This window comes from Pristiophorus japonicus, chromosome 5 (genome assembly GCF_044704955.1).
Source record: "Pristiophorus japonicus isolate sPriJap1 chromosome 5, sPriJap1.hap1, whole genome shotgun sequence".
Lineage (NCBI taxonomy): Eukaryota > Metazoa > Chordata > Chondrichthyes > Pristiophoridae > Pristiophorus > Pristiophorus japonicus.
This window is the reverse complement of record NC_091981.1, coordinates 39,006,737-39,020,623: the sequence shown is the minus strand read 5'-3', so window position 1 is coordinate 39,020,623 and position 13,887 is coordinate 39,006,737. Positions and strand designations below refer to the sequence as shown.

General features: G+C 42.0%; 1 protein-coding gene across 1 annotated transcript in view; it reads left to right on the top strand.

The window, feature by feature from the left end:
• Window positions 1–13,887, top strand: part of LOC139264304 (collagen alpha-6(VI) chain-like) — a 266,694-nt gene that overhangs the window by 141,602 nt on the left and 111,205 nt on the right. The window contains exons 24-25 of the mRNA XM_070880548.1: window positions 5,651–5,713; window positions 8,579–8,629. Coding sequence (XP_070736649.1) covers window positions 5,651–5,713; window positions 8,579–8,629 — 114 coding nt within the window. The remainder of the gene's footprint in view (window positions 1–5,650; window positions 5,714–8,578; window positions 8,630–13,887) is intronic.

Below are 13,887 nucleotides of genomic sequence, written 5' to 3'. Positions count from 1 at the left end.
CCAAAATAGCCCTACAATCAATCTTGGGTTTGGTGGGGTACCAAAGGAACTTTATCCCAGGCTTTACAGAGTGTGCAAAGCCCCTGTATGATTTAATAAAACTGCAGGGTGATGATATATGGCAGCATGGATTGATACCCACACCCAGTCTGTGGCTAAATTAAAAACTGCAGTGATACACGCCGCATGTCTGATCCCTCGTGATCCCACACAGCCCTTCCATTTGGAGGTCGGGGCCACTGGGCAAAGCCTCACTGCAGTTCTGTGCCAAATGCGAGCTGATCAACGACAGCCCATTGCGTATGCATCTCGAATCCTGCAGGGGGCAGAAAAGACGTATACCGCATGCGAGCACCACCTACTGGCTGTCTTCTGGTCGGTACTGTTAAGTATGGAAGAACTCCACAAGACTGAGTACTGTGAGCTAAAATTAATGTGACCTTAGTCTCTTTAATACAACTCCAGAGAGCATAAGCAGCATGGCAGACAATCTTTTATATTCCCTTGCACAAGGTGTGCAGGTGACCCTTGGGCCTCCAACAGTTGCATCCTCTGGTGGCAAGTCTTGCACAGTTACAATGTTTACAAACATAACATCATTCCCCCCAAAGTCTTTGATACAAATTATTTACAAGTTGAAATGATCCTATACTCCCTGGTTGAGAGTTCAAACTGTGTCACGGTGAGTTGGTCGGACCATTGCTGCACTGCGATGCGGCTGGTCTGACAGGACTGTTGGGAATGGTGGGTTCATCCTCTTGATTGACAGCTAGGTCGATTGCTGGTTAGGTGTGTGTTGGTGGATTGATGATGGTAATGTCCTTTTCAGGTTGTTCCTGGTTGTCGGTGAACCGCAGTTGGTCTGATCCAAATGCTTTCTGAATGTTTGTCCATTCAATAGTTTGACTATAAACACTCTATTCCCCTCCTTGGCCAAGACAGTGCCAGCAACCCATTTAGGATCATGACTGTAATTCAGGACAAGCACAGGGTAGTTAACATCAATGTCACGTGATACAGCCGCGCAATCGTGGTACATGTTTTGCCGGTGATGCCGGGTTTTCACATGATCATTTAGATCCAGGTGGATGAGGGAGAGCTTGGTTTTGAGTGCTCTCTTCATTAACAATTCTGCAGGGGGGACCCCAGTGAGTGAGTCGGGTCGTGTCCGGTAGTTGAGCAGAACCCAAGATAAGCGGGTCTGCAAGGAGCCTTCCGTCACATGTTTCAAGCTCTGCTTGATAGTTTGGATACGGGCTTAACGGGGCAGATCTGACATGTTTGATGCCATTGTGGGTCATAAACTTGTTGAATTCTGAGCTGGTGAAACATGGTCCATTGTCACTGACAAGGATGTCGGGCAAGCCATGGGTGGCGAACATAGCACGGAGGATTTCAATGGTGGCAGTGGATGTGCTGGATGACATGATTACGCATTCAATCCATTTAGAGTAAGCATCCACTACAACTAAAAACATCTTTCTGAGAAAGGAGCCAGCAAAATCTACGGTTTGGAGGGCCCTGACCACAGACTCAATGGAGCTCCCTTGGTGCATTGCTCTGTTGTGAGCATGTGTTGCACTGGTGTACGCATGACTCTAAGTCCTAGTCAATGCCAGGCCACCAAACATGCGACCTGGCAATAGCCTTCAGCATGACTATGTCTGGGTGGGTACTGTGTAGGTCGCGTATAAATGTTTCCCTGCCTTTTTTTGGCAAAACCACGCGATTACCCCATAAGAGACAATCCGACTGGATGGACATTTCATCTTTGCGTCGGTGAAATGGCTTAATTTCATCATGCATCTCCTTGGGAACGGCCGACCAGCTCCTATTGAGAACGCAACTTTTTACAAGTGATAGCACAGAATCCTGGCTAGTCCAGGTCCTGATCTGGCGAGCAGTGACGGGTGACCCCTCGCTCTCAAAAGCATCCATGACAAGAAGCAAGTCTGCGGGCTGCACCATTTCCACCCCGGTAGTGGGCAATGGTAGCCGACTGAGTGAATCAGCACAGTTCTACGTGCCTGGTCTGTGGCGGATAACATAGTCATAGGCGGACAATGTTAGTGCCCATCTTTGGATGCGGGACGAAGCATTGGTGTTTATACCTTTGCTTTCTGAAAAAAGCAAAATGAGTGGTTTGTGGTCGGCTTCAAGCTCAAACCGAAGTCCAAATAGGTATTGGTGCATTTTCTTAACCCCATATACACATGCTAACACCTCTTTCTCGACCATACTGTAGGCTCTTTCAGCCGACTTCTAGACGAGTAAGCAACCGGTTGAAGTTTGCCCGATACATTGGTTTGTTGTAACACACAGCCGACCCCGCACGAAGATGCATCACAAGCTAGCACTAATCGCTTACACGTGTCATATAGTACAGTAACTTATTAGAACAAAGTAGGTTTCTGGCCTGCTCAAAGACTGTCTCTTGAGATTTACCCCAAACCCAGTCGTCACCCTTACATAGCAACATGTGCAATGGTTCCAGCAAAGTGCTTAACCCGGGTAGAAAGTTACCAAAATAGTTGTGGAGTCCCAGGAATGAATACAGCTCCATCACATTCTGTGATCTGGGTGCATTCTTGATGGCCTCTGTCTTTGAGTCCGTGGGTCTGATGCCGTCTGCCACAATCTTTCTCTCCAAAAATTCGACCTCTGGCACCAGGAAAACATACTTGGAGCATTTCAGCCTGAGTCCCACTCTGTCTAGTCAACTTAGAACCTCTTCCAGGTTGTGTAGGTGTTCGGTGGTGTCACGACCGGTGATCAGGATGTCGTCTTGAAACACAATGGTGCGCGGAACCGATTTCAGCAGACTCTCCATGTTCCTCTGGAAGATGGCAGCAGCCGAGTGAATCCCAAAAGGGCACCTGTGGTATATAAACAATCCTTTGTGCTTGTTGATGCGTGTCAATCTTTTCGAAGATTCAGCCAGCTCCTGTGTCATGAAGGCGGAGGATAGGTCCAACTTGGTGAATTACTTCCCCCAGCTAACGTTGCGAACAGGTCATCCGCCTTGGGTAGCGGTTACTGGTCCTGTAACGAGACTCTCTTGATCGTTAACTTGTAGTCTCCGCAGATTCTGACCGTGCCATTGCTTTTCAACACCGGAACAATTGAATTGGCCCAATCATTGAACCTGACTGGCAATATGATTCCCTCTCATTAAAGTCTGTCCAGTTCGATCTCGACTTTCTCCCTCATCATATATGGAACTGCTCGAGCCTTGTGATGAAAGGGCCTTGCATTGGGGACGAGATGGATCTGCACCTTGGTGCCTGTGAAGTTGCCGATGCCTGGTTTAAATAGCGATGGAAACTTGCTCAGTACTTGGGTGCACGAGGCATCATCCACTGAAGATAGTGCTTTGATGTCATCCCAGTTCCATTGAATCTTTCCGAGCCAGCTTCTGTCGAATAGCGTTGGGCCATCGCCTCGTACAATCCACAGTGATAAATTATATAGGGCCCTAGTGAGACCGCACCTGGAGTATTGTGTACAGTTTTGGTCTCCTTACCTAAGGAAGGATATACTTGCCATAGTGGGAGTGCAACGATGGTTTACCAGATTAGGATAGGGAGATTGTCCTATGAGGAGAGATTGAGTAGACTAGGCCTATATTCTCTAGTTGGAAGAATGAGAGGTGATCTCATTGAAACATACAAAGCTCTTACAGGGCTTGAAATGGTAGCTGCAGGGAGAATGTTTCCTCTGGCTGGGGAGTCTCGAACCAGGGGACACAGTCTCAGAATAAGGGGTCGGCCATTTAGGACTGAGATGATGAGAAACTTTTTCACTCAAAGGGTGAATCTTTGGAATTCTCTACCCCAGAGGGCTATTGAGGCTCAGTCTTTGAGTATTTTCAAGACAGAGATTGTTAGAATTTTAAGGGAATGAAGGGATATGGGTACAGTGCAGGAAAGTGGTGTTGAGGTAGAAGATCAGCCATGATCTTATTGAGCGGCAGAGCAGGCTAGAGGGGCCAAATGGCCTACACCTGCTCTTAATTCTTGTGTTCTTATGTCAAAATAAAGTTGGCCATGGTCCTTTTAAAGAAACCGGCTGATGATGGGTCATGAAATGACGTCACCAGACCCGCTTCCTCTAATTAGCCCGGAAATGGTGCTGGGCGGGCTTAACAGGCCCTGTAGAAATTCATTTTTGACAATAGTATGGAGCCAGCATCGGGGTCGGAACTCGCTATCGGCTGCACTGGATCCGCCGAGGTGAGTAAAATCATGGCCCTAGTCTTTTTGGGCTTTGCCCGATAACATAATAGTTGATTGTAGCTTTTATTGTTGGTAACATGTGAAGATTTAAATTCGTGCATATATGAGAAATCGTGTTGCAAAATGAAAAAAGATTATAGGGTACATTTGGTGCGCTAGAACTCCTGGTACAGAGTTTCATGCAACAGGAACACTCTAATTTTAATGAAGGGAAAATCATGCAGGCTGTTAACTCTTTTAGAGTCTACCTGCAAAAACATAAAACATTAAATCGTGCCACCCGACCTGGGTGACACACCAGACATTTACAAGGCCCTGCAGGCTGTTAACTCTTTTGAGTTTACCTGAAAATAAACATAAACATTAAAACCATGCCACCCGCCTGGGTGACACAGCAGACATTTTCAAGGCCCCTTTTTTTTTTCCTTTTTCCTTTTTTTTTCTTTTTTTGGTTTTCCTGCAGGCTGTTAACTCTTTTAAGTTTACCTGAAAATAAACATAAACATTAAAACCAGACACAGCAGACATTTTCAAGGCCCCTTTTTTTCCTTTTTTCTTTTTTTGGTTTTTTTTGGGGCGCTAAAATCAAATTTTTCCAGTTCCCCCTATAAAAGGGGAGGGGGACACTAAAAGCACCGACAATGAAAACAAATTAAACTTTAAAACGTAAAATCAAATTAAAATTTGGTTTCCTGCAGGCTGTTAACTCTTTTAGAGTCTACCTGCAAAACATAAAACATGTATCCGTGCCACCCGACCTGGGTGACACACCAGACATTTACAAGGCCCTTTTTTTTTTCCCCCCCCTTTTTTTTTGTGTTTTTCTTTTTTTGGTTTTTTTTTGCACTAAAATCACAATTTTCCCCAGTGCCCCCTATAAAAGGGAAGGGGGACACTAAAAGCACCGACAATGAAAACAAATTAAACTTTAAAACGTAAAATCAAATTAAAATTTGGTTTCCTGCAGGCTGTTAACTCTTTTGAGTTTACCTGCGAAAACATAAAACATTAAACGGTGCCACCCGACCTGGGTGACACTCCAGACATTTACAAGGCCCTTTTTTTTTTTCCCCCCTTTTTTTGTTTTTTTTTGTGTTTTCCTTTTTTTGGTTTTTTTTTTGGGCACTAAAATCACAATTTTCCCCAGTGCCCCCTATAAAAGGGAAGAGGGACACTAAAAGCACCGACAATGAAAACAAATTAAACTTTAAAACGTAAAATCAAATTAAAATTTGGTTTCCTGCAGGCTGTTAATCAGGTGCACTGGCCCCCACACCTGAATTCCTGATTATGCACTTCTGCCACTTGAAGCCCTGAGCAGGGACTGCTAAATTGGAAAATGTATGCCTTATAGACTCTGGAATATACTTGTATCGTTAACCGATTGCTAACCAGCCCCTTGGGATATTTAACAGGGTCAACCTGGAAATCCTGGGGACAAAGGCATAAGAGGAACAGAGGGACTCCGGGGGATGATGGTGAGCTGATAGTTTTTTCAATTTATTCTTTCTTTTAACACATTTTCTGGCAAAATAACAAATGATCTAGAAAAGCATGAGAAATAAAGTTGCGGAGCTCCCACCCAGTTACTAATCTTGTGGAGAAATATAATTGATTCTGTTATTCAGTACATTATATTCAAATCCAGAATATAGTACTCAGTAGTAATACCCTGTATATGATTTAAAATTGGAATTTGCATATCTGATTTTCTAGTTTTAATAGTTCCAGGAGAACACATCTATGAAAAACTGTAGAAAGGATACAATAATAAAAAGTTGTTCCATGAAAAAATGTCAGTTTATAGTTATAATAGGATAGTTTCAGACTGATTTTAGAATATAATATTTCCACAGGTTGTATTTTAGTATCTTGGTTAAAAATTAAGCTGTTTCATTTAGTCCTATGAAAGAGTAGTTATGGTTCAGGCTCTTAAAACGTGTTTCATTCTAATGATTGTACCAGACTATCCATGACTGAGCCGCATCTATGTAACCAGCTAATGTATGCCTTAGAGTGAGCTGCCCAATGATAATAATTATCCTACTTATCAGTAATATTATATAATTCATGCAATATTCTGCCGACAACATTCTCTTGTCAACTTAGAAACTTTAAAATATCATGTGTTAGGCTAGCTTCATACAGGCTAAAATAACTGGTCAAATTTATCAGTGTTTAAATAATTTGCAGTAGCAAGGATAATAAGGCAAATTCTACAGAGTGCAAAGAAGGTTTAAAAGTACTTGGAATATTCACTAAATGAGCCAGAAACTTCAGTGATTTTTTAAAAACATTTTTGGAATGGAACAATTGCTTAGGATGAAACAGATGACTTAGTAAACAGAATTTAGTATGATGGTGTATCCCTTTGGTAGAGCATTGACACATAGAATACATAAGCCAAAGTACTTAACTGGAAAACTAGCAGCCAGGCCTGGGTCATTTATGCATTTAGAGTAAATTCACTGATTCTGTGCTCTCTCTGAGGAACTGTGCATAAGGGGAGCGCAGGATTCTGCAACAGTGCTTTAGCCCTGACATTATCTAATGTTCCTTTTGAGCATTGCTCCCCATTGGTATTGCAGAATCAGTGTATTTATCCTTTAATTCTTTTGGTGTAAAGCAACTCTTTTGAAATAAATAGTGTTAAGAATCTTATCTTAGTAAACAATGGAATAAAATATTGTGAAAGTCTTGACTCCAACTGAGACTTTCACACATAGTACCCAGTCTGTATTAACATGTGACAATAACCGGAAATTAAATTTTTATCAGTCATTATACCAAGGTGAATGTGCACCAACCATTTATTTCTACATGGAATTATAATGAGAAAGTAAACCTACATTAAGGTAGAAAATACTGTTGGTACAGTTTTCATATGAAAGCTGAACACACATACCAAATTCTTATTTGAGCTATTTTAACTATGACATTAAAATAAGAGAGAGAGCCATGTGGGATAATCACATTTAAGTGTTTGTAGAAGAACAATTGTAACGTCTACCCCATTGGAACCCAAGCACCACACAATGATTAACACTACACAGTCTATTGGGGCGGGGTTTCGGAGTGGGAGGGTGGGGAGGGGATAAGGAGTTATGGTTGGGAAACCCAGAAGTGTGAGTTTCCTCTAACGCTGTAGAGTTTTAACTCCACAGCATGTATGATTTTTTTTTCCCCAAATTCCCCGCCCGAAAGCCAGCCTGGTTGACAATCTTGGCTGCCTGTCAGGCGAGGATGGCTCCAGATAAGGCCACAACTGAGGAGCAGGTACGATTAGTGGTGGTGGGGGAGGGAAGACATAGGTGTTGGGGGGCTAGTGGGTAGAGGGTGGTTGGGGGAGTCGGGGTGATTGTGGAATGGTAGGGGAAGGTGCATAGCGTTGGGGAGGTTGCGGGTCGGAGGCGGTGATCGTGGGGTTGGTGACCACGGGGGTGGGGTGTCAGGAGCAGTTCGGGGAGGGGGAGGGGAGGGGGGGCGGGGGCGGTGACTAGTCGCAATAGCAATGAACTGCAATTTTTTTTTAAAACACCCAAACCAAGAGTTTTTCCACAGGGCACACATCACTGAAATGAAACAGCACACATTAAAATTATTTTTCTTTTGCGGGGTTCAGGGGGTTAGTGATGGGGAGGGTGGGCGGGTTCATGGGGAGATTGTGCAGATGGGGCGGGGCACGGTTTAGAGAGTAAGTTTGTTGGGCCTGGAAGAAACATTCCTGCTCCTACTGACCCACAAGCAGTGCTATAAAGGCACTTACCTTATGGATCCAGGCCCTCTTGCCTCCTTTTACCTGCCGGCTTTCCTAAAGCCCGGGAAAGCTGGCTGACATAAATTAAAAATAGTAACCTTGTTAAAATGGAGGCACGCAGCCTCTTTAAAAGGTCTCAACGACTGACCTGCCTCCTGAGAGCGAGTTGGTTGCCTGCTCCTCGCCTCACCTCCGTTAAAACTGGAAGTGCTGGTTCGAGGCGGATTAGGTTCCTGTTTGGGCTTTTTAACATTTTTACTTCCCACCCAACCTAAACCCATCTGTTTTTGGTAGTTAAAGTTACCCGTAATGTGTTTTGTGGTTGTAAGACAGGCATAGGATTTGGGAAAGGAGGTGTCATGGCTCAGCAGAAATACAGGACAATTTTAGCTGATTTCCATTGGGAAAAAAAACTCAGTGGTCTGAGGTAGTCTGTTGGCTAATTTTTAAATACATGAATTTAAGGATATATTACAACTATATTTTGTTTTTGATAACATCTACGTTTTGAAATATACCAAGTCAAATGAAAAACTGCTGAGCAAATTGTACAACTGTATTGCTAAATAAGTCGTTTATCATTTAGGGGACAGATGGCAAAAATGGATTTGGTTCCAAAGGACCAAAAGGCAGAAAGGTAAGAACCATATTGTTGTTGTATGTAAATTCAGTGATCCCACACTCCCAGTGGAAGCATGGGTCAGAGGATCAGAACTGAAGTATTACAGCCGTATCTCTAACTCGTAATTCTTTCAAGCGAGGCTCCCGACTGGAAGCACTGAATTTACCCTGTAATCTGTTTCTTGATTGGAAAAACACTTTTTACTGCTTTTTATTTATTTTTGCAAAACATGGTTTTGATTACAGAGTATTATTGAGAGATGTAGGACCAGATATTTGCCTTCATTTGCCAATATTAATAATCTGATTAATACTAAGGTTTCTCCCTTTATCCCATTATAGCAGCAACATTGAAAGAAACATTGCAAAGGCAGAGCTTTCTTAAATTACAAGGCCATCAACTTATCATTTCAATAACTGTTGGAAATTAGATGAAATGACCAAATGGAGTAGAGGCGAAATTCAGATATGCATGCTTATACATTTCTTTGGATGTTATTTTTAGGCAGTTGTTAATCTATTTAAAATAAATGGTTTAAGATTTACCTAAAAGCAATGTACAGGAGAATGTAGTTCGAAGTTTGTCCCTGAACTTCACTGATGCGATTTCCAAACACAGTGCATCTTACACTAAAAAATAATGCCAGTGACGCGGAGGGCAACATCACGGCTCTCCTTTTTATTAAAGGCTGTATACTATTCTATCACTGGAACAAGATGAATGTTATTTTCAAATGCATTATTTGGATGACTAAAAGAATGAGGGCACACTTGCAGCATAAATCAGAGGGGGAGAAAAATTGGACAGGACCTCAAAACACTGACTATCCATCTGGAAGAGAAGCCAGTGCTAGTTTGCAATGGGGCCTGCGGTGGCAGTTACATCCACCTCCTATAAAGCTCCTGAAATTATAAGATGGTGGAGCTAGCACAATAGCTTCCTCCACTTGAATTCCTGCAGTGGTCATCTGCTTTCCACCAGCAGTCTAGATGCCAGGAAGAATTCAATATCCAAATCATTCGTAGGGCCGAAGTAAAGCTCACTAGGGTCTCGAGTCCAGGCTCACATCCTGCAACTTCCCAGAACTGACTGGCAAATTTTTTGAACGGTTCTCCTTACAAAGGATCTTCTGACAATACCATCCTGCACACACCCCCCCCACCCCCCTTCCAAGAACACCACATAAGTTTCCAAGGTGCATCTGCCAAGGATATTTAGATTCAAGGACCCCCACCCTGACTTCAGATACACCAGTGGTTTCCTGCAACACTAACAACAGCTCAGCAGGCCTAAGGAATTTTGGAACCAAAAGGGTTTTAAGTGTATAATTTTTAGCTGAGTTTATGTGATGCTGTTTGATTGCACTTCCTACAGAGGACGCTGTTGTATTGATCTTAAACAAAGGATTCCAGAAACTACTTAAACTAAAACTTTTTACGGCTCTGTTTCTCGTGTAGTGCCTTGCTTGATTGGCATTTGGATTGGAGAATAGGGGTGGAGATCAATGTGCGTGATTCACGTACTTCCAATTTTTTGGTACATGAAAATTAAGAGTGCCATAAATTATGTGATCTGACCTCTCTCCCAATTCTCTGACCCATGCTACAATAGAGCTAATGTCTTGTGCTAGGAGTGGGCTTTCACAAGTTTGCTCTTGTATGCTAACATTATGCAGAAGTTTAATAACTGGCCACTTAATAAACCCATGTAGAAATGTACTACATCAAAGAATTGCTAAACATTCAAAATATTTATACATTTTGGCAAATGCAACTTATCAAAAATATTGAGTTTACCATCTACAATAATGTATAATTCCTCTGTGCACTATATTAGCAAAGACATAAGCTCACTTAAAATAAACAGGTTAATAACTTGGTTAAAATAGTGTACAGGAATTTGTTGCAAACATGATAACAGATATGCTAAAATAATACACCAAGGAACTTCAATATCAAGATTCTTTAGCCAGTTTAATGGCGCAAAGAGGTTTTCCTTATCCAAACTTTCTAACTCTAATTTAATAGAGGGAGGTGAGATCACATAATATAAAGAAATGATAAATACTTAAGCAATCCACCCTCAATGTTTATGAAAGTAAAGTTCATATTCTCCACTTGCACAATTAAGGATGAGCCATAGCTGAACCCCCTGGTACACTACAGTTTATCCTACAGGGGTGTTTCTGTGCTTCCATTGGGTAATCATGCTCAATGAGAGATTGGGTCAGACTACTATGCTGGAGCACTATCTCTGACCTGTGCTCTTTTTGTGCATGGCTTCCCTGTTGAAAGCGCAAGAATTGCAGAATCACTTTCAATTTAAAATACCTTTTGCTTGGAAACAGGTTAACTTAGAGGCGTTAGAATTGTTGTAATAAATATCATGATGTAGTATATAATGTAGATAGCCGAGTAGGCAGGCATGTGCATATAATGTATTGTAAATAGCATGTTAACATAAACATAATGAGGATGATGTTACAAGAGAACCCAGAGATTTTGATAAACTCCACCCTTAATAGAAGAGATAAACAGATTTGGTTAACTTTTTTCTGATATATAATAACCAGTTTGCTGATCAACTCAATCTCTCCTTGCAGTTCCTAATTTGCCTCATATTTTCAAGCATGATGTCAAATAATTGAGGCAGCGTTTAATTACACTGTTGTTGGGAATTTACTCCCAAAGTTTTCCCGATCTGCCACTGTAACTTCAGCGCAAATCCTGGATAAGCTATGCAATTGGTGTTTCCACTGAACTTATGGCAGCCAATCAGAACCCCCAAGGCAATTCCTGACACACATGGTGTGGCTGTTGCTGAGTGTTATTCTGTCTACATTTGCCTACATTCTACTGTGCAAATCCAGAACCATGTTAAAATTATTCAGTCTTCAAACAAAACTATTGTAAAATTCGCACAGGTAGAGTTTCAGTTTGCCAATATGGGTGCACATGCTCTCCAAGCAGAGAGATACCTCACTTACCCACCTCCATAGAGCTTAGGCACAAATTGGTAAGAGCCAAGTCTTATAGACCGATGAGTGTACAAAGGTAATATTAGAGTTTAATCCTCTGAAATCACACAGCCTGTTCGGAACACAGCACTGATAAGCTTTGCACTACTTATCCAGCCAGCAGTATCTAATCTGACATGACATTGACTTGCATGGTTATTTCAAACTGAACAGGAAGAATCCCAGTGACAGGTCTACCCCTCAAGGTCTAATTAATGAAACAGACTGCCTGGACAATCATTAGCAGTGCCCTGCAATCCTCTGCACCTGCCAGTCTCAAGTATCAGTTGACCAAGTCTGCCATAGAAAGTCAAATCAGTTCCAATATTGTATCATCAGACAGAAAGAAAAAAGAAAAGACTTCCATTTATACAGCACCATTATAGAACAAAACTAAGGGCCATCAATATAAGATAGGAACCACAAAATCAAATAGAGAATTAAGAAAAAAACTTCTTTACCCAGAGAATGATGAGAATGTGGAACTCACTACCACAGACGAATAGTATAGATGCATTTAAAAGATGGGTTAGATAAGCATATGAGGGAGAAGGGAATAGAGGGTTAAGCTGAGAGTTGGATGAGGAAAAACGCGTGGAGGCTCGAGTGAAGCATAAATGCCGGTATGGACTGGTTGAGCCGAATGACCTGTTTCTGTGCTGTATATCCTATGTAATTCACACCCTTAGGATATGTAAAGCTCTGAACAGCCAATTAATTATTTTTGAATTGTAGTCACTGTTAAACTAATATGGCAGGAGGATGGGAACTTATGCAGGGAGACAGAGGGAAGTAAAATAGGGGCAGAAGCAGAAGATAGAAAGAAGAAAAGTAAAAGTGGGGGGCAGAGAAACCCAAGGCAAAAATCAAAAAGGGCCACATTGCAGCAAAATTCTAAAAGGGCAAAGTGTGTTAAAAAGACAAGCCTGAAGGCTCTGTGCCTCAATGCGAGGAGTATTCATAATAAGGTGGACAAATTAACTTCACAGGCAGCAATTAATGAATATGATATCATTGGCATCATGGAGACGTGGCTCCAGGGTGACCAAGGCTGGGAACTCAACATCCAGGCATATTCAACATTCAGGAAGGATAGACAGAAAGGAAAAGAAGGTGGGGTAGCATTACTGGTTAAAGAGGAAATTAATGCAATAGTAAGGAACGACATTAGCTTGGATAATGTGGAATCTGTATGGGTGGAGCTGCGGAATACCAAAGGACAGAAAATGCTAGTGGGAGTTGTGTACAGAGCACCAAACAGTAGTAGTGAGGTTGGGAACAGCATCAAACAAGAAATTAGCGATGCGTGCAATAAAGGTACAGCAGTTATCATAGGCGACTTTAATCTACACATAGATTGGGCCAACAAAACTGGTAGCAATAAGATGGAGGAGGATTTACTAGAGTGTATTAGGGATGGTTTTCTGGACCAATATGTTGAGGAACCAACTAGAGGGCTGGTCATCCTAGACTGGGTAATGTGTAATGAGAAAGGACTAATTAGCACCCTTGGGGAAGAGTGACCATAATATGGTAGAATTCCTTATTAAGATGGAGAGTGACACAGTTAATTCAGAGACTCGGGTCCTGAACTTAAAGAAAGGTAACTTCGATGGTATGAGATGTGAATTGGCTAGACTAGACTGGCAAATGATACTTAGAGGGTTGATGGTGGATAGGCAATGGCAAACATTTAAAGATCACATGGATGAACTTCAACAATTGTACATTCCTGTCTGGAGTAAAAATAAAATGGGAAAGGTGGCTCAACCGTGGCTAACAAGGGAAATTAAGGATAGTGTTAAATCCAAGGAAGAGGCATATAAATTGGCCTGGGACTGGGAGACATTTAGAATTCAGCAGAGGAGGACAAAGGGTTTAATTAAGAGGGGGAAAATAGAGAATGAGAGTAAACTTGCCGGGAACATAAAAACTGACTGCAAAAGCTTCTATAGATATGTGATAAGAAAAAGATTAGTGAAGACAAACGTAGGTCCCTTGCAGTCAGATTCAGGCGCATTTATAATGGGGAGCAAAGAAATGGCAGACTAGTTGAACAAATACTTTGGTTCTGTCTTCACAAAGGAAGACACAAATAACCTGCCGGAAGTACTCGGGGACCGAGGATCTAGTGAGAAGGAGGAACTGAAGAATATCCTTAATAGGCAGGAAATTGTGTTAGGGAAATTGATGGGATAAATCCCCGGGGCCTGATAGTCTGCATCTCAGAGTACTTAAGGAAGTGGCCCTAAAAATA